Below are 25,111 nucleotides of genomic sequence, written 5' to 3'. Positions count from 1 at the left end.
GGAAGAACGGAACCAGGAACGAGCAACAGCCAGGAGAGACCCCTTGGAAGTGACAGACAACGAACTGAGCAGCTGCAGATCGTCGGCGTCGGCGTCAGTGCCGGATTGTCTGTTTGTCTCGTGATATTATTAATTCACCACCATATTGGCCTGCTGATTGCTTTGCTCTCTACACTGGCACTGCCGCGTCTTCCCAGTTCTGCACCTCCAGATGATTGCAGAAGGTTGGTCTGCGTTCAGAGTGTACGTCAGCTCCGCACATTCCTCCCGCCGCCATGATATCACCCACAGTATAAATAGCCCGGAATGCAAGATCGCTGCAACCATCTCCAGGGTCAAGACCACCCCCGCTGGCGCTACAAATATCAAGGGATCCTCGCCCTCCATGCCCCTGCTCGCGACCTTTGCGACCTGCTCTCGTCCGCCGTCTTTCCCTGAAGAACGAGGATGGACCAATTCGTCGCTTGCCCGTCATTTAGCAATCCAATTAGCCCAGCCTTCGATCGGCATTTCCCAAGCCCGAACTCAGGAGTGGATTGGCATTGGCCTTGCCACTTTGGTCATTTCTGAGAGGCCCGCCTTGCGTACGCTTTTTTGCCTTCCACTTTGACACGCCTGGAGGCCCTTAGTCGTGTGTTGATCGCCGTGGAATGTTGCGCGTTTCTTGGCGGGTGGAATCGGATTCGTAGCTCCGTGACGAAAAATAGTATACCGTATTACGGCGTAGTGTCTGTATCTTTATGGACTGGGATAAATACATGCATTTATGCGGTTAATTCTCAGAACCATACTAAAGAAAACAGACAACATTGATTGGTTCTAATATATATGTGGAAACGTAATATACAGTCCCGACTGTCCGTCGAGAAAGTTGGAAGGAAATATGTCAAATAATCGTTCTACTTAGACTCCTAGTGCTGGCTATCACCATCGTGATGTCCACCCTTGGTCTCGGCCAGGCCCAGGCACTCCGCGATGTTGAAGAATATATCGATGGAGCTGTAGGTACCGCCAAAGAGCTCCTGGCAAGGACCAAGAGCGAAGACAGGGACATCCGTTAGGGAGTGGACTCCCTGGTCGGCATCGGGCGCAAGGGTTCCGTTGATCAAGAAGCCGCTGACGGCATCCTTGTAGCTTGCGTACATAGTCTCGTCGCCGCCTTCTTCCGCCGGGGTACGAGGGCCATCCTTATGGACCTTGTAGTTCTCACGGTGGTCGGGGAAGGCAACGGTACCGGCGTGGATGGCGTAGCGAGGGTCCCAGCGGGAGGGGAAGTGAACACCCTCAGAGTAACGGAGAGCATTGGCGCCACCAACAGTGTACTGAGACAGGCCAGAGTTCTCGTAGACGCCGACGGCACGGCGCTTGTCACGGTCATCCTCCTGTTCCTCGAGGTAGACAGTGTCGACAGCACCAGTGACGTCGAAACCGTGGCCATGATCGGCGGTGACAAGGACAAGCGTGTCTTCGAGAGAACCGAGCTTCTTGAGCTTCTCGATGGTGGCGCGGACAGTGTCGTCAAGCTCAAGGAGCTCACCGAGGGAGCGGTCATAGTCAAGAGTGTGCATCTGCTTGTCAATGCTGGCAGCCTCGGCCATCAGGAACCAACCCTCGTCGCGACGACGGCCGTCGAGGATGTCAATAGCCTTGAGGGTCATGTCCTTGAGACCGGGCAGGTCCTCGGCATCACGGCCGGATCCGTCTGGGTGGTTGGCCTGCTCCTTGAGGTTAGACTGGTAGACGTTACGGTCGAGCCAGGTGGGTAGGTTGGAAAGGGAGAAAAGACCAAGGGCGCGGTCCTCGTTAGATGCGGCTTCAAGAGAGGTCTTGTTCAGGCTGAGGCTGTAACCCTTCTCGGTGAACAGCTTGTAGTAGTCGCGCGGGGCGTCCTCGCTGGAGAGGAAGTTCTCAGCACCAGCACCGAAAAGAACATCAGGGCCATCGAAATCAGTCCATGTGTAATTAGTGATACCGTCGAGGAAGGTGCTGATAACGTGGTCATATTCACTGCGAAGACGGGTGTGGGAAGTAAGAGCACCGGGAGTAGCATCAGCAAGGAAAGCCGTAGAGACAATACCAATACCAGCATTGGGGTGCTGCCGACGGAAGATCTCAGGAATAAGCTCGAACTTGGGGTCATCAAAGGGATCCTCGGACGAGTCCGCATAGACACCGAGGGCGTTGACTGTGGTCTTGTGGCCTCCGTACAGAGCAGCGGCGGAGTTGGCAGAGTCGGTGATGAAAGAGTCCATGGAATGGGTCATCTGGTGGCCGAGAACAGGGAACTTGTCCATCTGCAGCTTGGTCTGGTACTTTCCATTGATGCTCTTGTGTGCAATCAAGCGAGCAGCAGTGATCATGTTGGTGGTCATTCCGTCGCCGATGAAGAGGACGACGTTCTTCGCGCGGCGCTTCTTGGGAACATCACGGACGAGCCAGTTGGCAACGGTCTGCTCCTCGCCGTAGTAGGTCAGGATAGCCTCATACTCGCCTGGTTCGTAGAGCGCAAGGTTTCTGTAGGCCTTGGAGGTAACGTTGACAAGGGAGGGCTTGTCGGCATCCTGGGCGAATAGATCTGCAAAGGATAAGCATTCTACGGCTAGTAGCAATAGTATGGCGAGTTATCCTACCTTCATACCAGGTGAATTGCCAGTTCTCGAGCTTGGAATCCTCGATGTCGAAGAACTCGGTCACAGCGACGCCTTTGTGTCCCTTCTTGCCAACGGTGAATTTGAAGTTAGGGTCAGGGACGCCTTTGCGCGCCTCAGATCCATTGACAGGAGAGTGGACCTCCAGCCGAATATCGAAGTGTTGTCCGGGAAGGAAATCGGCCCTGCGGACTCAATTGTGAGTTTCATCGCCCTGTAACAGCATGCGGGAGGGCTTACTGGTCGGGAGGGAAGACACAGCCCAGGGAAGGGCAGCCACCCAGACGCTGGAAATATTGACCAAAAGCGCCAGCAGCAAACAGTGCCACACCGGCAAAGGAAGCGGGCCTCATGTTGATCGGGAAGCAGTGAAGCACTGTCAACAAATTCACCCCGGCAGTGGTGGATGGCGATAGAGCGCTGTCAGACGAGGGGGACGGACCGCTTTATTTATCCAATTTCCCATGGACAGTGCTCGCATGGCAGGGCAGCTGCGAGAGCTGCAACGGAATTCTCCATCTCTCGCCTGGCCACCTGGGAATTCTGCCGGGAGCCAGGCGATGTCAACAGCCCGCATATCCAGACCCCTGCCTAGCTGGCTTGGCAGATGCGACGCATCGTAAATTCTGGGCAACGAGCGCGAATGACAAGGGACAAACGCGTCCACGTGCGGCGGCGAAAGATTGGCATGAAGCTTCCAGCCAAGACCGCCCTGCTTGGCGCCAAGTATCTCTTGCCCTCCTCTGGCGCACACGTGCTGGGAGAGGGGTCCTGCAATGGAAGGAGTGGGCTTCCCTGGCCCCCAGTCCTCCTCTCGTGCGATCGCAGAACGGCTCGATTCCATCTATTCCGGGTGGGGTTGATGCATGGAAGATTGGAACACGAACCGACATGCAATCATCCTCCGGCATAACCGATATTGCTCGGAAATGAGCCCCCTCAGTGCCCCCTTCCATGGCTCCAACGCTCTGTGGGAATTCTCACATCATGGGGCGCAACTCGTGGCCTTGCTCCCGCCAATCTGAGTACCCAACTCGACCATGTTCTGTCTCGGGCAGATCTAGAGGCATCTGGAGAATGGGGTTAGTCCGATGTCAACGTGCGAGGTTTCACCTGTGCGAATCATGTCGATACATGGGACTTTTTGTTGGTCATGACCGAGCAACTTCAAAGTCCAAGTCTGTACACGAATATTCGCTTGTCTTTCTTGATTGCGGAAGAGGATCGTGCGTTTGGTGTGGGTTGCCTTAAGTAAAGTATGAGTCCACGTTCAGATATGAGGTATGGCCAAGGGTTCTACCAGAAGTCGAGATCTTGTGCTATCACAGCCAATTCAGTTCATCATTTCTAAGCTGTACTAAGCATCGCACACCTGTTCTATTTCTACCTCACTATGCAACCTCCAAAGATTCCGAGGTTTCTACTCTATCCAACGCAACAGGACACGAACCGATCAGCATACCCACCAAGGTAACAAGGCACGTTTCTAATTCCATGCCTTTCAGGGTATACTTCTAGAAGCTTTCTGCATGGATGGCTGCTGAGCTTCCCCACACAACCCCTGTTGATCCTTGATCCCGTCGGAATGTGCATCATAGGCTGACATGGAGTTTCACCTCTACATGTCGACAAGTTACATGTGTAGTTCTAACACAATCCACCCAAACAATCACTATAGACACATAGTTAAACAATAGGCCCACGTTGTTGATATCAAAGGCTTGTCATTCAAGCTTATATCGAGCCCTGTCGATCTCCTCTCAAGGTCCTCACCAGGCTAGTTGCCCTACAGGGCTCAAGATGCTCTAAAGCGCGTACCTTGCAGGCAAGACAGACCTGGCAGGGAGGATACTCGAGCAGACTCCAATCGGTTTAGCCTCTATTTGGTAAGTTACTTTCAATTCACCAACAGTCTGTCAAATAGTTTGCCCTAATGAGCAACTATCTGAGCAAGTCATATTGTGCAGTCATTCATGAGGATGAATAGTCTCCTTGAGCTCTCTCTGTTAAAAAACTCTTTGCTTGTATTTACTAGTCCCGCCGGTGACATTAATCTATTCTACGTCTGCAAATACGGCTGCAGAGGGGCTGCGTTTCAACAATATGCCTTATGAGATAGCTAGCCCTAGGCACCCAACTACCCATGCGGCCCTTTATTTAGTACTTAAATGGGTACTTGAAAGCTGTCGATTCTCTGTGTTGAATATACTTTAGTATTGTTATTTATTTTGCGCCGGCATGCTTTAGTTGTTGGTAAAGGTCTAATACAAATAAGCACTACTCAATGTTCCAAATATATATAACTGATACCTCCATTAAATGACCAGAGATTTAACAACTAACACAAAGCAGCACGCATATACATACAGACTATGCCTATCTAAAAGCAGGGTAATTTTAAAACAACTGTTTACTGTGACCAATGTCACAAAAAACTATTCCTCAGCCCGTCGTCCTCTTCGGCAAACTCCGAACTCCATATTGGGCAGACTGGGCGTTTGTGGAGCCACCGATAAGGAAAGCAACCATCCTGGTATATTTTCAATTTCTGCCTATTGTACCTCTTGGAGCCTAGATCCAAAGAGTACGCATCCCGACGTTGCAATCACTACTTAGGCCAGTGTTTTTGACACTTTGCCCCGCAAGAAAACTGCGGGTGGTCTGTACCGCAATCACCACATCGCAAAGCAAGGCAAAGACCTTCAGCTTCAACCAGCGACAATCATAGCAAATAACATAGCCAAGATGGCCCAAACCGGGATCGAAAAACACATCTCCGAGCGTAGAGCGCTTCTGGAGAAAGAAAAGCTCAGTAGACACGACCACGTCTTCAAACAGAGCATGTCCCCGGTCGCAAAAAGTGCGGCGGCCATCCTTTCCAACATTCGCAAAAAGGAACTGGAGACGTTCTGGACAGCGCCTGCGACATCTTCCAATTCCAATGCTCGCTGCGATTTGAAAGAGGTTATGTTCCCGGGCATGTCGTTTACCCTGTCGCGGGATCGCATGGAGAAGACGAAGCTGTGGAAGATTATTGCGGCTATGCCGAAGGGCTCTCTGTTGCATGCGCATATGGAAGCTATGATTGACATTGATTGGCTTATTGAGCAGGCGCTTGAGATTCCAGGGTTTTACATTACGAGTCCAAAGTCGCTGTTCCCCGGGGATAAGTGGTCGGAGCCGTTTGAATTTGTGTATCGGCCTGGTGCGCAGGATGGGGCTGAGGTCGATATTTGGCAGTCGGATTACACACCAAACCAACCTGTCCCGGTGTCAGCTGCGGCTAGAACGTATCCCGGTGGCGTGGAGGCCTTTAAAACATGGGCTGTGTCTAGGATGACTATCAATGAGGAAGAGGCTTTACAGCATCATCATGGGATTAGTGATATCTGGAAGAAGTTTGGGTCCTGTTTTATCGCCATTTCTGGATTATTCTTTACGGAGCCGATATTTCGACGTTGCATACCGAGATTGTTACAGCAGCTCCACGAAGACGGCATCAGATACGTCGAACTGCGTCTAGGTATCAACCAGCCATTCTTCCGCGAGGGCTCGGACGTGGCAGAGCCCGATTTCTTGTACTTCATGCAATGCTTTCAAGAAGAAGTGGATTCTTACGTATCCTCTCCCCAAGGCGCTGGGTTCTGGGGCGCGAGGATAATTTGGACAGCCCTTCGTGGATTCTCTGACGAACCAATCAAGAAATCCATGAAGCACTGCATAGCCTGCAAGAAGGCATACCCATCTTCCATAGCGGGCTTTGACTACGTCGGACAGGAAGATTTAGGCCGGACTCTGATCGACCTACTCCCCCTTACCAAATGGTTCGAGCAACAATGTGCCGAGAAGCAACTTCAAATACCATTCTTCTTCCACGCCGGCGAATGCCTAGGCGATGGCAATAGCACCGACGGTAATATCGTCGATGCCATATTATTGAACTCCCGAAGAATCGGGCACGCCTTCTCGTTGTATAAACATCCTCTCCTTATCGACATTGTCAAGGACAAGAAAATCCTCATCGAAATGTGCCCTATCTCCCATGAAGTGCTACGCCTGACCTCAAATATTCTGATGCACCCGATGCCCGCGCTCCTGTCGCGCGGCGTGGCTGTTTCATTGAACAACGACGACCCGGCCGTACTCGGGCATGGAAACAATGGATTAAGCCACGACTTCTACCAGGTCATGGCAGCGTTTGAGAACACGGGTCTTACGGGGCTGGCGACAATGGCGGAGGATAGTATTAGATGGGCAGCTTTTGAGGATGAGACAGAAGCTGAGTGGCTTGAGGGAATTGAGGGCCACGGCAATGGGTTGAAGGCTGCCCGGATGACAGAATGGAGGGCTGCTTTTGAGAAGTGGTGCGAATGGATCGTTAAGGAGTTCGGTGAGGAAGGGTAAGGACTGGATGTGTGCTGTCGAGGATAGAGCGATGGACCAATGCGAAATGAAAACAACTGTACATATTAGCAATATATATAGTCTTCACATGACGTCAAATATCCCCCAATTTGTAGATTTAGGGTGCGTGGATGGTGACGCCGTGACGGAGGATGTTGGAGCTGGAGAATGCGGACTGCGGCGAGCTATCTCCGGTCTTGGCGAGCTAGCACCGCTGAGCTCATGCTTCACTTTTCGTCGCTTTCACCGCAACACCCCCCACCTTGACTCCTCAGAGGCCTCTTCTATCTTAAGCTGAAGCTCTTCAACCCTGACAAGAAGAGAATCGGTTGTGAAGATTACAATGGCTCAGCAACATCCTGATCAAGCGCAGCCCCCCGCGACTCTCACAAATCCTCGGTTTACGCTTGAGCTTGAATTCGTATCCTCCCTCGCGAACCCATACTATCTCTCCCACCTGGCGGTAACCTACCCTAACCTGCTAGGGATTTCCAAATCCGGTAACGATAGCGATGTGAACGACGACAGTTCCGACCCAGAGGCCGAGGCGTTCGCAGCCTACCTTGCCTACCTTTACTCTTACTGGAAGACGCCTGAATATTCCCAATTCCTAACGCATCCCGGTGCCACATTACGAGCGCTCCGACTTCTCCAGGAGGAAACATTTCGTCGTGATATCATTCGTCCACAGGTGATTGAGGGTTTGGCGGGGATGGACGTCAACGGCGAACAAAGCGGCCCAGCAGAGTCCGGAGACCAAGATGGCCAACCCAAAAAAACCGACCAGGGTGTTTAGGGAAACAACGGTGGCAAGCCTTTACTGAAGCTACCATGACAAGGATGGATTTTTTGGCATTTCTTTTACTATTCGGAAGCCCGACGCACCCGTGGGGTTGGAAATCGGACGAAACCCCCGCAAACGAGAGACCTATAGAATCCCGAAAAGGAATCGGTCGAACGTCATCTGCTTTGGGACAAGGTTCATCTCTTCCATCGCCCGTGTCTTCATTGGCGTGTGGACTTTGCCGCGATGGCGGGTTTGCTTGGGTTTTTGGGGACATCATGTGTGACCGAGGTAGCACCTGTGATCGTCAACGGTGCCGGTAATTCTGGGAACATGGAACGAAAGGAACACCCACACGCGAGCGCGCGCTAGATTCTCAACGTTTGCTATTCTCCAAGGGTGCGCATCTGTGCTTAAGTCCCCAACCGGGAGAATAATGTGGGGGAGCGTGACCAGCCGAAGTATACTCTCTATGTTGGACTTTTCTCTCTCTTGAGAACGACGCCTTCAATCGCGCGTCGGTTAGCGTGTTGAGGCAAGGCTGTCAGGGGAGCAGAGGCTCGAGACGAGGCTGGAGATATAAATCTCAGATTTCGCCTTTTGATGGTGACCCAACCCCGACACCCCTGGTCAGACAGCTTGCAGGTGGAAGGAACCAAGATCGGCCGGCCGGGTGAGGCACAGCGAACCACTTACCACAGTAGTCAAGGAAAACCTGAATAGCACTGTTCATCATTGGAGAAATCTTAAATAGTAGCTTGACCCCTCCTTAAAAAATCTACTCGTTAATTGTCTTCTTGTCCGCTCTCCGGGGGGAAGTTGATCGCCAAGTCTGGTCTTCGGACAGGGTGAATTTGCCGATTCTCTGACGCTGACTCCAACCACGTTTATTTTGCCCGTTCCCCTTCGAGCCTCCTCCTTCATTTCCCAGCGACAACCCCCCTATCCTTGTCGTACTCGAGCAACTTTGGCTTTGCATGCAAAGTCCGCACTACAAATTGGATCCGCTCTATAGATGGATCTTTTCTCTCCTTGACCCGCACTAGCCGCGAACTTCTCTGGCTCACCAGTCTCCACTCATCGCTACTGCGAGGTGACATCAAGCGCTCCTGATGGTTAAACAGCAGCAGTCTTTCTTATAAACAGTCGCCCTAATTCGCCCTCGTTCCTTTCTAATTTCGACTGTCCCTGGATTCCCACGTTGGACTGAGCCGGAGCTCGCCCTGTGAAACTATATATACCCCTGGAGGATTCGCTACGTCACTAAATTCACCATGGCGATTGAATCCGTGCGACAGAAATGCCGCCCAAAGCATCAAATCCTTGTCCTTAAGTGCTATCCGCAATATCAGAAGGGTGTTCAGGATGTCAAGCCGAATTCCAGCGAACTCTCCTACCTCCTATACTATGTGAGCACGCGACGCAGCAAGCTCCCCAAGGTTAGCGCTTTCTTGGAGAAAAGGGCTGCCCGAGATGTCTGGCGCCGTAAAATCGGGTGAGTTTGTGGAGGTTTTGGATCATGGGTTGATTGATTGCCGCACTGGTGGGATTGTTCCTTTCGCTGACATTGAACCTCCTTGCTAGAAACGTCCAGGTCACACTTCAAATCCTCAGCGCGCTCATCGAGAAAATCCCCCGCGACCTGCCGATATTCGCCCGATCCGTGTTGACCGTCATCGAAACAGTGCTTCGGTCTCGCGATATATCCATGGTGGAGGAGTCGATTGGGACATTCGAGACCTTCTGCCACAATCAAGATATGGCTGCGCTGTCAGCTGATCAGGACTTTGCGGACCAATACCGAGGAGTTGTCAAAATCTACGCGGGTTATGCCCATGAAGAGGCCCAGCCTCAGAGCAAGGTTGCTCCCAGTACACCACAGACGATACGATGGAAGAATGCGGGACTACGAGCTATCAAAGGGGTTGTCTCCTCTGAAGCTTGTTTGGCGGCAGACGGTGGTGATTCACTGAAGTTAATCCTGCCGGTCATTCTGGAGAATCTGTACAACAGTGATGATATATTGATTGAGTCCCTTGAGCGCCAACTTCACGAAACGGAACGACCTGCCCCGGACCCTGCCGCACGACGAAGACACAGCGCAATTACGGTTGAAACGGTTGACACGGCGCAGGGAGACCCGGCATTGGCGGTCCAGAATGTTGATGATGTCGACAGGAAAGCTGAGTCAGATATGAGGCTACTTGCCCTCGGCTGTCTAGAACAGGTGATTCTCAACGGCAGCAGTCGTGGCCAGATCCGTGTCACCACGAGGGTTGTGTTGGATTTCATTCTGCGAAAGGGACAATCGAACGGCACCTATTTGTCGCTGGGCACCAACGAGGAAAACTGGGCCACATCATTGATTGAGGTAGTGGCTAAGTGGTGTCCAGTTCAGGCTCGTTTCATAATTTTGACGGCAGCTATGGAAGTTCTGTTCGAGATTCCTCCCAAGGAAAAGACCCTGGACAGGGCCTTTACCGTTGTATATCTCATGGACTATCTGTTGAAATCCTCAGTGAACATGATTGGACTGAGTGTGATTGACATCTTGCTGGGTTTGATGCGTTACATGGCAATCCTGGTGTCCCCGGCGCCTGAGGGAGCCGCGGAGGAACAGCTGGGTGAGAAGGAAAAGACACACAACGATCAAAATGCAGCTCTTTCGCTCAAGGAGCAGGATTTGCTTCTGCTACTCCAAAGATGCATTGGGGATCTGACCACCCACATCTACTATGGAGACCAGGTCGTCGACATGCTTAGGGCAATCTTAACTCGCATCAAACCGGTGCACAACCAGGACCAGACTTCACCTTCGACAGCGCCTGAACAGCCAGATAACGTCTCCAAGGAAACAAACCCCACGTCTCTCTCTCTGGCGAGCGCAAAGGTGGGCGCTCTCAAGGCTATCAAAAACATTCTACTGGTAGCCAATTCTCAACGGCCCAAGGCGTCTACTGGGGTTGAATCGAGGAATCCAGTCGGGATCCACGTCTGGGAAGGAACGCACTGGCTTCTCCAGGACCCGCAAAAGGATGTTAGGTATGCGTACGTTGACGCACTTCTGTACTGGCTGAAATTGGAAACCACCAAAAATGACCTAAGGCTGAAGGATCGGTCAACCAAGACTGCTACCTTATCGCCAAGACGTGATTTGACAGATACCTCTGAAAGAGCTGCTAAGCGAGCGACGGGAGCTCATCAAAGGGAAAAGGCTGTAGTCATTGCCCAGTCGAACTTTCTCCGCCTGCTTCATTTGACCGCCTATGAAGCTGCCATTCAACGCCCATCGGAGGAAACTGAGATCCGAATACTTCACCTACTTTTGGCCAGCCTCGTCGAGAATCTCGGCATAAATGCGGTTCGATTTGGATTGCCAATGATATTGAAGCTCCAAGACGACATGGCGGCTTCAGACAGCGTCAGCACACCTGCATGTAGGGTGAACATCGGAAGTCTGGTGTACGGGTACCTTTGGGTATTAACCGAAAAGTTTGGCTTGGATCCTTTCAGAGTCGGAAAGGAGATCTTCAGTGAAATCGAGAAACGGAAAAGCCGAGGCATTTGGCTTGATAATATCGGTGTTTCTCTGACTAGCCTCGAAAGCATTATTCAAGATGATCGACATGCTGTCAGTCATAATATCAGAGAGACAAATAGGATGCTTCCGTTTAAAAATGGCGCTGAAGAGCTTGTCCGCCGTATCGAGGAATCTTACAATCATACGCTATCTACTCACACACCCCCAGGTTCTCCGGGACGGAATGTTGGGAAGCCGGTGATACCGGGAGGACGTATGTCTCCTACCGGCTCGATCCCAGGTGATAATCTCCCGTCAACAGTCAGAGAGCAAATGCTGTCACCGTGGTCCAAGCAAAGTGCCCTGGAAGCCGCAGAACGGGAAAAGGCTGAAGCTCTTTCACTTAGTGGCTCAAGAACAGGAACCCTACCCACGCGTGGCCATCCCCACGCCAATGGTACCAATAGTTCCATGTCGACAAGCTCACCCTCCGCAGTCTACGCAGCAGGAGGCACACAGAACACTCGCCGAATGAGTATGCCGGACAAAACAGCGACTTCAAATTACAGCTTAAGCAGAGACTCTCCGGTTCATGTGAATGAATTGAGGCGTGTCCTCTCTGTACAGGCCCCAGACAAGGACCGGCGGTTGAGCCCGTTGCGTGGTCGCCTTGATGTTTCCAATGGAAGTATTGTTTCTTCTAGCAGCGAGAGTATGGTTAGCGGGTTTTCTAACTCCGAGTTTGAAGATGGAGCGTCGATCCGGCCGCAATCAACGAGAGATGGACAAGAGTCACTATACGGTGATGGTGTGGAGACACCTCGGGCTTTGGCGGGCAACGGGCCGCTCTACGGGCAGGCACAAAGTTCGTTTCAAATTCCCCCAGTACCACCAATTCCGCAAGATTTATCTATTCCAGGCGGGTTTCCCAATGGCTCCCAGCGCTCGCTGTCGTCATCTGACCGTCCCTCAACAGCTCCTGCCTCACGTAAACAGAACTCTGTTAACGGGGTCAACGGGAAGTCCCATATCGCTGCCTCAAATGATAGCAAAACGCTTCATAGGCAAAAATCTCGGACCGGTGCTGGGCTCGCCAATGGATTTGACGTCCCAGAGGTAGCCATCAACGGCAAATCTAAGGGAGCTTCCCCTTACGGCATCGAAGTAGAAGAAAACCCTCAACGACGTGACGTGGAGAAGCTCTTAGACGGTTTTCTATCGTCAGATACCGATACCACCCGTCTTCCGAGATCTACGTCGAGCTACATTGGTCGACGGAATGTAACCGGGGGTATTGGACGGCCCCCGTACTAGTCAAGCTATCTTTTACGTTCCTTACTATACTTTCCTTGCATCTTTTTTTTTTTTTTTTTTTTCCGATTATGAACTTTCTGAGAGCTCTCGACGACCTTTACAGGTATATTTTGTTCATTTTTTTCGCGGCCATTGCACATATTTCTCCATTCCGTTTTCTCACCCTAGCCTGTTGGAAGGCTTCGGCATCCGTTCCTTGTGCTGTTTTTTGCACCTATTAGATTTCTTTTGGTATCATATCCCTGTTATTTGACCATGTTATGGCTCCGTGTATGGAAAATTATAGATTTTGTACTTAACCCTTTATCCTAGTACTATAATCTTTGGTTGAATGTTTAGTGGGTAGTATGCCTTGATTGCTGGTATTATATACTGGGCCCTTCCCTTACTATATAGTATAGATAGATAACAAGGCAAAAAGGGTCACCGTTATAAGACTAATACCATATCCTATGAATAAACAAGGAGATTGAATACATTGAACCAGGTTGAGAATATCTTTCATTGAACTTTGAGAATTTGAAACAAGTTGAGGGGCATTATTTAATGCATGTTGATGGTGTCAGACTGTCAGCAAACGTGACCTGGGGTTGTTCTCCGTAGTCTCCATCACCATCTCCATACCTCTCTCCCCCTCTCGTCTTACCTCCCTACACAACTCCGAAAACCCAACAATGCGACACTTAATACACCTTCCGCTCCTCGCGGTTCCAGCTTTTGCTGCCGCACTGCCGACCTCCTCACCCTCAGAACTCACTCCGCTCCCCCTCGTAATCTGGCACGGCCTAGGCGACGACTTCATGCGCGCAGGCCTCAAAGACCTCGCCTCCTTCGCCGAGTCCACAAACCCAGGGACCTACGTCCACCTAATCCACATCGGCGATTCCTCCTCTGCCGATCGCCAGGCGACATTTCTCGGAAATGTCACCGAACAGGTTTCTACCGTCTGCGATCAACTCGCCGCCGAACCCATCCTCTCCACCGCACCGGCCGTCAACGCCCTCGGCTTCTCGCAGGGCGGTCAGTTCCTCCGTGCCTACATCGAGCGATGCAATAACCCTCCCGTCCGTAACCTCGTCACCTTTGGCAGCCAGCACAACGGCATCTCCGAGTTCCAGGAATGCGGCTGGGGCGACTTTGTTTGTCGCGGCGCGGAAGCCCTCCTGCATGCCGGGCGTTGGTCAAACTTTGTGCAGTCGCAGCTTGTGCCGGCGCAGTACTTCCGCGATCCTGCTGAGCTGGATGCGTACCTTGAGAACAGCAATTTCCTGGCGGATGTGAATAATGAGCGGGCGGTGAAGAATGCGACCTATAAAGAAAACCTGAGCAGTTTGAACCGATTTGCAATGTTTATGTTCAAGGACGACAAGATTGTACACCCGAAGGAGACGTCGTGGTTTGCAGAGGTCGATAAGGAGACTGGGGAGGTAACGCCATTGCGGGAGAGGGAGATTTACAAGGAGGATTGGCTGGGATTGAAGGAGTTGGATGAGAAGGGCGCGCTGGAGTTTAAGACCCTGCAGGGGAATCATATGCAGTTGGCCGAGGAGGACCTAGAGAGGGTGTTTACAGAGTATTTTGGGCCTGTGGAGGTTGATTTGCCCCCTGTGCAGGGCCAGAGAGAGGTCCTTGTGAACCAAGGGGGCTATTAGAGCCTTTTTATATCGATCTTGCTCGTGGATTTTGTTGAATACCCAGCGCTTTGTGTTTGTGTTCAAGAGTATACAGACTGTCTATCTGAACCTAAGGCTCAATGTCCATAGGGAAGGGCTGCTATTGAAGTTCCAGAACAGAGATGTTTATAACTCTTTATAAGCTATTCAAACTTTGTGAATACTCTAAAGCTTGATATGCCTTCCCTGTGCATAGCAGTGCTGAGCCCTTTGATGGCATCAAACAACCATCACATGATATGTGATTTCCCTAAATGGCGACCTCACGGTCACCCCCACAGGTGACTGGCCATCATTAACTGCGACGTTACGACGTGCGACACCACAAATGAGATTTTCAAAACCCCGACACCAGTGTTATTCCTAACATGAACTGGACAGGAGGCCGGCTTCGCCGTCATTCCCAAATCAATTCCAAAACGCGGAAACAGACCTTTGGGAGTACAAGCGCAGCTAGCAAAGGCCACGGTCCCCGTCAGATTACTCTTCTCAACAGTTTTGCCAAAAGGCAGGACGTGGAGAAGCTAAAACGCAGTACGGAAAATTCAGAGGTTGGTGAGATTGAAGCAATCATATCAAGTTGCAATATGCAAGATAGGATATCTAACCTCGTTTATAGAATAGGACGGAGGAACGTCTACCTCAAACTTCGTCGAATACTAGCACGAACGCAAATTCGAAGCCACCCAATCGTTTAGAACGGATAAAGCGCCAGTTGCTCGAAACAGCTGACTGGGCTGCTGTGGGCGTGGCACGTCCCATTCAAGTTGTCTTTATGCCTGAGGAGGAGCCTGAGAGATTCGGCAAGCGACGAAGACTTACGAGAGACGACCACGAACGGTTGAATAAATCTACAACGATGCCCGGCAGGCCTCTTAGACGGGTTGATGAAGCAAACGCCTTGTCCGACGGCAGCGATGATATCATGCTCGGTGCCGGCTCTTATCCAATGAGCCTACCGAGTTTGACTGAGGCTAACACAACTTCATACTATCCACCCATAGATGCCCGCAGAGGATCTTCCCAACCAATGCTTTTAGAAGATGAACCCCTCGACGTGGACAACGGCGTTGGCATGCAGAGCTCTCTCCCAAGCACAAATGGTGTAGCGAGAGGAGCGAGAAACGAAAGTTCGCTGTTCAGGTCTTCCAGCGGTCTCCAGCGCCATGGTGATAGAGTGATGATGACGAACCACGTTCGAATGAACGGCGAACCACACTTATCCGTGAGCCAATGGCTTGAGCAGGGGTACACCATGGAGGCATCGCAGTCTAACAGAGGTAGCTCTATCGTCCCTGAACCTGCGTCAACAGTCCGCAGACGATTTACGATCGACGACCAAATACGCGATGCGCAAGCGCTCGTTGACAGACAGGGAAGGCTTCCGGCTAGCTCCCCATCTAGATTTGCCCAACCTTTGGGTCAGGGTCAAATTGCGCTTGAACGACCCGTAAGGATGTTTCCTCGGGGACCTCCCATGGGAATACCGGCAACAATATTCCAGCGAGCGCCTCAAACTAATGGAGACCTGGACGACCTTACCCAACTTTCTGCACCAGGGCAAACCTTTCAGCAGATTTCGCAGTTTCCACCATCGAGCCCTAGCCCACGACCAATGAGCAGCCAGCAGCCTGGTGCAGTTGTCAGGGCGTTAATGTCCAGACAAGGAAGACCTGAACGCCCTGTACTCGGCAACGCGAACGTGTCCTTGAACGGGGGTATGGACGGGAATATGAACGGGGAAGCCAGCTCGGGTGAGCAATCAGATGGGGATACTGCAAATGACGAAGTCTACCAAGCATATCTTAACTTTTGATTCCCTTCTGACCGGGCGTCCAGTGTACTTTTAACGTAGTCAGGGCTGGTGTTTGTACCCCACTAGTCATGTGACTGAAACCACGTGATTCGCTTCCGCATTTTCTTCCACAAAATCTTCTTTCTCATGCGAAACAACTTCTTTCTTCATCAACATTGATGGTCGACGGCGACAGGGCTCAACGCCAGCTGGCCCAGTCGAAAAAAGTCGGAAGGTCAATGCTGTCGAGGCTGAAGCTATCTTGCTCGTAATTGGTCTTGTCTTGACACAGGTGTTGGCCACGCTTCGTTCAACAGGCTGAATGTCGGACGGATGAAAGCCGGCAGGGTGCTTGACGCGCCTCATTTTTTTTTTTCTCGATCAATTTGCTTTGCTGTCAAACAATTTCCAAGTTTTCGTTCTTGCGCAAGGTAAGCAAATTTCCGATTCTTTTTAGTGAGGCTGGGCCGCGGGACCCATTTCTATTATGATGAGCACCATACCCATAAAGCATAGTTCACCTGAGATCTTCGGATCGCTGAACGACAACAGTACCATCACCATTTACTTCTGACATCATTGCCCGTTCGCCTGCTTGTTATGCAACCATCTCCTGATCTTGTTCGATGAGCTGACGAATGAACGCAAATTTAGGGCCATTCAGATAGCCTCAGTAGTAGAAAATGAAAAATAATGTCTTGGTTCCTGAGTCGAAATTCCCGAAAACTTCCATATTAGTGATGCTTTGGGCGCGTTGCTGCCCAACAAGTCCGTGCTTTTTCTCCTATCTTGACCCTCACCACTCGGACGTGGCTGTAAGTAATCATCGACGAGGCAGCAGTTGATGCATCGCCTCCGAGCAGTGCTTGCGCCGTACTTTTTCGGCCAGCGCGATGAGTTTGCGACGCGGGGTCTGCCTCTGACACGGTGGCATCTGCGGTCGTGGGATTCAGCCTGCAGTTGCAGCGCAGGCCCATGTTCCGCGGATTGACGTGGACGAGTGTTCAGCCAGAGGACTGAATGGACTTCAGGCGGGCGGGGCGGGTGAGGAGCGCCAGCTGAAGCAGTTTCCAACGTGACTGGCTCAGGGCCAACCCGGGCGCCAGTGGTGAGTTTCATGCTTGCCTCAACAGCGTAAGACTGGCTGTGATGGAATCGATGGGGTGCAGATTTGCATGATGCCGCCGGGCCCCGTCGCCAATTAAGGCGTAGTGTGCTCACCGCTGCCTCTCCCAAGGATTGAGAATCGGGACGTGCCGTTCCCTCTGAACCACTCGTTTCGTCCCCCAAGGCCACGTCAAGCCCGCAGGATTCACGCTGCCGAATCAAAACGCCGCGTGAGAGCAGAGTGAGGCAGCATCTTTCCCTTTTCTGCAACGGCTGCGTTCTGCGGTGCTTCCACGCTGCCCCTCATCTCTCTGCTCATCTCACTCCTCTCGGCGCTATAAGGTGACCCTCCCCCCTCCCGTCCCTCGTTCTTTTTGATCTTCTCTGTTCTATCTCATCTCGTCTCTCCCAGGATCTCATCGACGATTCTCATCTGGCCGACTCTAGGATACCCAAGATCACTTGACCACCTGATACCCTGTTACCTTTACCATTTCACGATACCCTTTCCTCTCCACAACTCTAGATTTGTCACAGTCAAATCACCCCCCTGCTCTCTGCTCTGAAGGACCACTCTTGTTTTCTTCTCTCAGCAGTCTCACCCGTGGACCTGGACACAATTGAAGCCCCTGGCTATACTCACCTCGGACTCCCGTTACCCATTGGACTCCAATCCGCTCCCAGGATAGGACTTGTGCTTCTGTTTCTTTTTCGTTTCCATCTCTCCCAGGCTTCTTGTCTGAGCGTTCTCGACATATAACAGGTAGTCCCCTCGATTATTTCTTATTCGTCCCACTGTTTAGCTCGTTTTTTTGCTTTTCCTGCTCTGCAACATGCGCGCCTCCTGCCAATGGATACCCCCTGGACCAACGTCGACATTCCAACACACCCAACCTAAGGATACCTGAAACTTCTCTTTTGCCTGCTCCTACCGGACTTCGGTGCCGCATCGCGGTTACCCAAAATAATGATGATGACTTTCACATGGCCGTGACTCTTTTTTGTCTGCAGCGTCCGCTGTGAGACTGGACACTACGAGTGTTGTTTAATTTTGGCACACTCTTTTCGACACCGAGGATCCCCTCTACTACTCTGGACTATGATTACCTCACTCCAAACCTGGGGTGGAGGATTGGACGTTTCCATGGATGAACCAATAATGACATTATCTTAATGACCTGGATAACTTTATGACTCTTGATGACTTCATCTGTGACTACTACCTGGACTTAACTCCAACCGGAGCGGAACCTACCTACCTACCTTGCATGTTGAAGAAGTACAGAATGTGACCCCAGGTATCTCCCTGGATTTCAAAAGAGTTCTTTTGAACTTGCCTGATGATGGCCTACTTGATGAATCTCGTATCACCGACAGAAAAGGAATTACCGTGCATCTCATGTTGTTGCACTTCCGTTGACCCAGGCAATGAAGATACCCCAATGGATCCTATACTGAGTGGAAACAGTCCCAGTCTTATGGAATGCCCTCAACTCCCAAGGAGTAACCTTCGACATTTTTCTTAGGATCCCGATAGCCCCGTGCAGACTGAATTCTGTTCTTCCGTTGCCTCGATCTGATCTTTACCTGGATACTGGATGACTTCGCCCCGTAATGGACTCCGCCTCAATCCCAAGCGACGACTTGACCGCCCCTGGAGAACTGCCCTATGGACTTAACCTCAACGGTTCGTTTTCTTTGTGCCCTTGACCAGCGAACGTGGAACTAATGATTGTGTAGGCATCTCTTTTAAGACTATGGACCTCGGACGCATGATGTTCTGATTTTTTGTTTTATTTTTGATGTCGCTTTCAGCATTTGGATTGTAGATTTACTAACTTGACCTTGCATATAGTCCTTGAACGCCAACCAGCTTACCGCTGGATCACAAACTCATAATGTCTTCCATCAAGACCGACCCAGAGAACATGTCTCTTCCTCAATCAATGCTTCACATGGACCACCACTCCCAATCAAGGCATATCCAAGGAAACTCTCATTTGGCCTCAAGACCCCAGGATGATGAACTTTTGAGCCAGGATAACTTCTCCTTGTGTTCAAGTACTGCCCACAGCCATGACACCTCCGACAAGCCATGGGCGATGAATGATGTGGATTCAATTGACAGCAACTCCATTGCGTCAAGCAAACCTGACTCTCCAGCAGTTCAGATGCTCTCCTTTTCATTATCTCAACATGCACTACTGCACTCTGCAGTTGGCGCCAGCGACATCATGTACTCGGCTGGTTCCGATTTCCATGGCCTCCCTGACGTTGGTGAACAGACTGATATGGACTTCTCCAAGACCCAGGACTTCAGCCACTATACATCCCTATTTGATTTCTCTGCCTTTGATAATGATGTCAATGGCCAAAATGGCACTCACACCTCGTGCACCCCAGAACACGGCTCGCCTGCCGGCGACGCCTGGAACTCCATCGTGGACACCCGATATAACCAAGGATCCGTGGATCATTTCTCTGGAAATGTTTTCCAGCACATGCCTGTCTCCCCTCCCTTGACGGAAGCGAGCAATGATCTCTCTGTTACCTCTTCCTGCTCCCACTCTGGATACCCCGCCTTCATGTCCCATGAGGATGCCATGTTGAAAGACATCACAGCCACTCCCGTTGGCGGCCAAGGAATCAACCTAGGAGACCCAATTTTCCCTCTCACACCACCCCTCAACGAACAGGACCCCAACAGGTTAGTTGGATCTGGCAAAAACCTCCCCTATCCGAGAAGCGTTCTAATTTACAACAGGACCATCCGCCCGTCAAAGAGTGTGCGCAGGCCCACTTTGCAATTGTCCCCGACACAGCCGCAGGTCAAACAGGATTCCGAATTTTTCCCACCACTTCCCGTGAAGGAGCCACTCCGACCAAGATCCAAGGATGGCAGTGAGTCGCGAAACCCTCGTGACCACCCTTTCTATTCCCTGCCTACCCACAACGATGGAAAGTACTACTGCCCGTTCGCCAATGGAGACAAGCCTTGCAACCACCCACCAACTACCCAGAAGTGTGCTTACCAGTAAGTCGGATTTTGCCCTGCATGTGCCTGAAGTTACGGAGACTAATACCGAGAGCAGCAAGTACTTGGATTCCCACCTGAAGCCATACCGCTGTAGGGTCCCGAGCTGTATGGATGCTCAACTTCATTTCTCTTCCAATGCATGCCTATTCCGACATGAGCGCGAAGCCCATGGACTCCACGGACACGGAGATAACCCCCACCTCTGCCTCTTTGAAGGATGTGACCGTTCTATTCCAGGATACGGTTTCCCTCGCCGCTGGAATCTCTTTGACCACATGAGGCGAGTGCACGACTACGCTTCCTCTGAGCGCCCCAGCTCCCCGGATGCTTCCCCCACCACCAGTCAGACCAAAAAGAAGGAGACCACTGGACGCAAGCGCCGAGTCACTGGTGTCAGCGGTGCTCAGACCATGAAGCGAACCCGCTCCACCCAGTCCCAGACAAACCCATTGAAGGCCCTCCAGCAGACCACTGCCCACCACGGTCAGAACATTCAGGCCGCTGAAAGGAACTATTATAACTGCCACGGACGCCTCCTTGAGCAGCTCCGCAACATTAGCCCCCAGGATTCTGCCATGCACGACAAGGTTAATGCCAGCCTCCAAGAGCTCATTACGCTCGGGATCACCTACCGTCAGGCTCAGGCCAGTCAGGCCGTTGCCCAGATTACAAATGGAGTCCCTGCATGAATCAAGGAAGCATGACGATGCTTAACATTGCAGACCACCTTCCCTTTTCCTTGTCCTTCTCAAGGATCGCCCGACGGGACCACTTATTCCACTACTGCATAATAGGAGCTTAGCCTTTCTGTTACGAGCTCCGGGAGCAACTGATCTCCCTGTACATGCACATTATGAATGGCTAAACGCAGCTTGGAACGGCCCACGAATTTTCTTTCAGTCTGCCAGGGATTGCAACCTATGTCTACTTTCCAAGAGGAGTTGACTTCGCATCATGGACCCAATGTCGGTTAGAGGAAGCATACCATGCTCACGACCGACCGGTAGACCTGGACCCAAATCATTTGAACTGATTGGTGTTAACCACCCAGTGATTAAAAAGTCAACAACAACCCAGCCTCAACCGCAGGTGGGATGGGAATTCCTAGGATCTTAACCCGAGGACCCTGGCACTCCTCACGCTAACTCTTCTCTTCTATTTTCATTTTCGCTGAAAATGTTTTTCTCTGTTTCGCGCCATGTTTTCTTGCGTGCGCTCGATGCTTGTACCACTTGTTGTATTTTGTTATACTGATTGGGTGGATTTCTGTTTACTTGTTTTGCTCTCTTCCAGCACTTGCGGAAGACAGAAAGAACACAAAAAAGAAGCAAAGAAAGAAAAAACAAAAAAAGAAAAAAAAAACAAGGGAGGTTGATTTGGTTTTTTTTTTTTTTCGGAATGTATACAGCAGCGACAGACACCAACAACACCCAGACAGAACGGAATGGAAGGAAATCATTTCGGGTTATTGTTGTGAGATTTATATGTTATTAGACTTTTGTTTTTTTATTGTTTCTGCTCCGTGTGTGAATATTCTTTTCCTTTTCTTGTGTGTGCACCTCGACAGCCAGTGGATCTGGCTTGTCGTGGCTTTCGGATTCTTGTGTCTTTTTGTGTTTACTTACCTACCTACCTAACCTAGATGCATTAGGTACCACTTTCGGGTTATTTATATTATTGAATGAATATATATATCATACAAGAAATCTTGTTCTCTCATCGTATCGTAAGATGTCATACTATGATGCTATGCTAGTTGTCTACGAACGCTTCATAACCCAAAACGTCTCGTGCCTTCAACACCCTCAAATCCAACTACAAGTATAGAGACTACCTTTTAAGGTTAAGCCTCAACCTCATCCGCAAAATCCGCGTTTAAAAATCTCACAAACGCATCCCCCAGCTCCTCATCCTTCAACCCACCACCTCCCTTCCCCGCCGCATGAGGCGCCCCAATATACGCCCTATTCAGCGTAATCCACTGCCTCCTCAGCCTCTGCAGCCGCGGGAGTGTAAGCACACCCCCCGCAGCAGCAAGGTCATCCGTTACGCTTCCTAAGACGATATGCGCGGGGATGAAGATAGGTGTCGAGGACTCTGGAACAGGAATACAGATTCCCTCTTCCCGGCGATCCGGGGCGTCATCGGGTTGTTTAAGCTGGCGCTGCTGCTGCTGCTGCTGCTGGTTGGACGCTGCGAGGGCGGCCTTTGCAGACGGGTTCGACAGCGTGAAAGTGCGAATTGCTTGCACGATTGCAGAAGTGCGCTTTTCCATATTATAGAGGGCCGAGGAGTCGGAGGTTGCGGGGAGGACGGTTGCCTGGTGTGGTTTAATTGCGACGCGCGGGCGCGATGAGAGCGTGCCTCGGCCTCCCCCTCGGCCTCCTGCTGTGGTGGTGGCTGCGCCTGGGGTTCTTGTTGTTGTTGTGCTTGCGGCTGAGGAGAGGGATGTTGAGTTGAGGGCGGCTGTGAGGGGGGATATTGAGGGTTCTTCCTGTCCTTCTTGGGGGATGGTGGAGGGGTGTGGGACGCCTGTTAGGGTGGTCCAAATTTCGGCGACGGGGGGCTCGGTGTCGGACCAGGGGACTGTGAAGAGTGGTTTATCCCAGCGGCTGTTCATGGAGGGTTCTTCGTAGCGGAAGATGAGGTTGTTGAGTAGTTCGGGGGGGTAGGGGTCGCTGGCCTCGCCGGCTTCATTCGAGGTGTTTGGTGAAGACTCGGGGGGCGAGTTCTGGTTCTCACTTTCGTTGCTTTCGTTCTTGTTTTCGCTAGAGGCATTCTTTCTCTCTATCCGCGCCTCATTATTCGCAACGCACTGGTCAATCGGCGTGCCAACATGAACCTAGCAGCAAGTTAGCACTGACACCGGGATATTTCCACCAGGAAGAAAAAAGTGGGAAATGAGAAACATACAACACAACTTGTCGTCCCCAAAGCCTTCGCCTCACACCAAAGCTGATACCGATATCCCTTGATATAATTCATGCCGTCCAGAATCACAAAGCTGTCCCTGCCTAGCATGCGCTTTGCCCGGGTATACGCGATCCCACGCGCCTCCTTCTCCGTACGCGCCGTATCGTACACTGTCCGCGGGTGGTTGACATTATCGTGTGTCGAGACGACGTGGATCTTGTATCTGGATTTTGGAGGCGTGTCGGAGGAGAAGAGCTGGGTTTGGGTTTCTTCGAGGGCCGCGGCGAGTTGGTTTGCGCGGTAGGTTAGCCCTGAGCAGGGGTAACCGGTTAGGACTATGAGCTAGATGAGTTGTTAGATTTTGTTTTCGAGCTTGGGATAGGGTTGTTTGAATTGAAACTTACAGGCATGGTTGGCGAGGCTATTGCGGATTGAGTGAGGGGTCTGGAATAATTTTGCTGGTGGTTTTCTGCGCGGGGATGGCGGGGCGCTTTTTTGGTGTTGACCGCCTTTGCTTATCGCCTTGGGCATTGAAGAGCAACGTTGTGATTATTTTATTTACTGATACACTGATTTACTGATGAGTTTGAAGTTTCTGTACAGGTAATACTTTGGTATAATCGCTCTGGCTTGGTTGTGGCTGTTTCGCAGCGTAAAACTGCAGTCCAAGAATATAATTTTGAAGTCTATCAAATGCTTTTAACTGCAAATCCGCAAATCTATATGGTATCATGTCTATCGTAGTTGATCGTCAGCCCATCGGAGCTCGTAACCAAAGACTGTCCTCCGCAGTCTCTCATCCTAGGAACTGTTAGCAATACCCCAGACACAAAAATGAAGTCGACATACCCCAGGATCATTCTCAAACAAAGTCTTTTCAGTTAACCTTTCAAACACCTTGGTCACCGTAAACCCACCCTTCTCAGCAAGCGGAAAGAACCGTTCCGTCTGGGGCAATAGCCACGGCTCATACGGCGTAAATATCACCAAGGCAACCGCATCCTTTTCCTTCTTCATCGTCTCCTGCATCGTCTTGACCAAATTCCCGTGCTCGCGATGGCTATAAACGACATCCGCCATAATAAGCACATCAAAGCCCTTCGCCCTCTCTTCCTCGGGCAAGTAAGCCAGCAGCGGCGACACATCACTCCCCCATTTATAGCCCGTAACATGCAGCGCAGAAGGCGGGTCGGTGGGTATCAGCGACGCAGAGGACTCGGCGTTCTGGCGCATGTTATCGACGAGATCCGGGTCCGGGTAATCCGTCATGACGGTGGTACGGGCGCCCTTGATCGCACTGACGATGCTGGGCACGCCCGCTGCGGCGCCGATTTCGAGGACGCTCTTGCCGGTGATGAGGGTGGGGGCGTTACTTTCGATATACTCTGAGCTTATGCGGCCGGCGTTCCAGAGCATGTTTCCCTCCATAGAGGTGTTAGTGTGGGGATAGTACAGGGATGTGGTGAGAGGGGAGGTACATATAGAGGGTGGCTGCCGACCAGGCGCACACGGACGACCTGGCCGGAGAGCATCTGGTGATCTGCGTAGGTAGGCTCCTTCTCGGGGGGATAGAAGCCCTCGGGGTCTGCGAACATGTCCCCAGTGTCGAATTCGTCTGCCATTTTGCTGAGATTGCTGGATATGTCAGGACAATGACTTGGAATTCACAATCGCAAAAGTTGAAATAATTCACGGCGGGGTAGACGATCGTTTCCGCATAGAGAAAGTGGCAGATCAGGACCCGCAGTCACATGACCGTCCCGGCTTGTATAGAGATCTACAAGTATCATAGTAGAGAGACCAATATTATATGGTGGTATTAGCACTGCAGTGAGAGAATATTGTAGAGTTGTCGTATTCGCTAATGTGATCTAACCGGATTAACTGGAACGGCTTATTGCGTGACGCTTGATGCG

At 51.2% G+C, this 25,111-nt stretch overlaps 9 protein-coding genes across 9 annotated transcripts; 6 read left to right on the top strand and 3 right to left on the bottom strand.

The window, feature by feature from the left end:
• Nucleotides 1-668: 668 nt before the first annotated feature.
• Nucleotides 669-3,278, bottom strand: ASPVEDRAFT_164065 (alkaline phosphatase). The gene is made up of 3 exons (XM_040808625.1): nt 2,889-3,278; nt 2,631-2,833; nt 669-2,575 (listed from the first exon to the last, which is right to left on the bottom strand). Exons 1-3 carry the CDS (start codon nt 2,999-3,001, stop codon nt 912-914), a joined length of 1,980 nt encoding a protein of 659 aa, XP_040665624.1. The 5' UTR covers nt 3,002-3,278; the 3' UTR covers nt 669-911.
• A 1,751-nt stretch (nt 3,279-5,029) lies between these two features.
• ASPVEDRAFT_39225 (uncharacterized protein) lies at nt 5,030-7,229 on the top strand. Its single transcript, XM_040811874.1, has one exon. It carries the CDS (start codon nt 5,394-5,396, stop codon nt 7,050-7,052), a length of 1,659 nt encoding a protein of 552 aa, XP_040665623.1. The 5' UTR covers nt 5,030-5,393; the 3' UTR covers nt 7,053-7,229.
• A 166-nt stretch (nt 7,230-7,395) lies between these two features.
• Nucleotides 7,396-7,848, top strand: ASPVEDRAFT_26625 (mediator of RNA polymerase II transcription subunit 31; the record flags this gene model as incomplete). Its single annotated transcript, XM_040809932.1, has 1 exon — nt 7,396-7,848. One exon carries the CDS (start codon nt 7,396-7,398, stop codon nt 7,846-7,848), a length of 453 nt encoding a protein of 150 aa, XP_040665622.1.
• A 1,262-nt stretch (nt 7,849-9,110) lies between these two features.
• ASPVEDRAFT_26624 (uncharacterized protein) lies at nt 9,111-12,670 on the top strand (the record flags this gene model as incomplete). The annotated part of the gene is made up of 2 exons (XM_040809931.1): nt 9,111-9,331; nt 9,421-12,670. 2 exons carry the CDS (start codon nt 9,111-9,113, stop codon nt 12,668-12,670), a joined length of 3,471 nt encoding a protein of 1,156 aa, XP_040665621.1.
• Nucleotides 12,671-13,344: 674 nt separating this feature from the next.
• ASPVEDRAFT_51158 (palmitoyl-protein thioesterase family protein) lies at nt 13,345-14,322 on the top strand (the record flags this gene model as incomplete). Its single annotated transcript, XM_040814428.1, has 1 exon — nt 13,345-14,322. One exon carries the CDS (start codon nt 13,345-13,347, stop codon nt 14,320-14,322), a length of 978 nt encoding a protein of 325 aa, XP_040665620.1.
• Nucleotides 14,323-14,437: 115 nt separating this feature from the next.
• On the top strand, nt 14,438-16,516 carry ASPVEDRAFT_527630 (uncharacterized protein). Its single transcript, XM_040814694.1, has 3 exons — nt 14,438-14,894; nt 14,963-16,132; nt 16,183-16,516. The coding sequence occupies exons 1-3, from the start codon at nt 14,712-14,714 to the stop codon at nt 16,231-16,233; spliced, it is 1,404 nt and encodes a 467-aa protein (XP_040665619.1). The 5' UTR covers nt 14,438-14,711; the 3' UTR covers nt 16,234-16,516.
• Nucleotides 16,517-18,931: 2,415 nt separating this feature from the next.
• Nucleotides 18,932-21,262, top strand: ASPVEDRAFT_527461 (putative C2H2 finger domain protein). The gene is made up of 4 exons (XM_040814690.1): nt 18,932; nt 18,986-19,952; nt 20,010-20,279; nt 20,338-21,262. Exons 2-4 carry the CDS (start codon nt 19,144-19,146, stop codon nt 20,969-20,971), a joined length of 1,713 nt encoding a protein of 570 aa, XP_040665618.1. The 5' UTR covers nt 18,932; nt 18,986-19,143; the 3' UTR covers nt 20,972-21,262.
• Nucleotides 21,263-21,942: 680 nt separating this feature from the next.
• ASPVEDRAFT_39216 (putative RNA polymerase II Elongator complex associated protein Kti12) lies at nt 21,943-23,635 on the bottom strand. The gene is made up of 3 exons (XM_040811872.1): nt 23,600-23,635; nt 23,196-23,537; nt 21,943-23,124 (listed from the first exon to the last, which is right to left on the bottom strand). Exons 1-3 carry the CDS (start codon nt 23,603-23,605, stop codon nt 22,126-22,128), a joined length of 1,347 nt encoding a protein of 448 aa, XP_040665617.1. The 5' UTR covers nt 23,606-23,635; the 3' UTR covers nt 21,943-22,125.
• A 159-nt stretch (nt 23,636-23,794) lies between these two features.
• Nucleotides 23,795-24,998, bottom strand: efm7 (putative nicotinamide N-methyltransferase Nnt1). Its single transcript, XM_040811871.1, has 3 exons — nt 24,674-24,998; nt 24,045-24,617; nt 23,795-23,996 (listed from the first exon to the last, which is right to left on the bottom strand). The coding sequence occupies exons 1-3, from the start codon at nt 24,815-24,817 to the stop codon at nt 23,931-23,933; spliced, it is 783 nt and encodes a 260-aa protein (XP_040665616.1). The 5' UTR covers nt 24,818-24,998; the 3' UTR covers nt 23,795-23,930.
• Between the last annotated feature and the right edge of the window lie 113 nt (nt 24,999-25,111).

Source organism: Aspergillus versicolor (genome assembly GCF_001890125.1).
Source record: "Aspergillus versicolor CBS 583.65 unplaced genomic scaffold ASPVEscaffold_3, whole genome shotgun sequence".
In the NCBI taxonomy this organism is placed as follows: domain Eukaryota; kingdom Fungi; phylum Ascomycota; class Eurotiomycetes; order Eurotiales; family Aspergillaceae; genus Aspergillus; species Aspergillus versicolor.
Note: the sequence above shows the minus strand (reverse complement) of the source record. Positions and strands in the feature narration are given on the sequence as shown.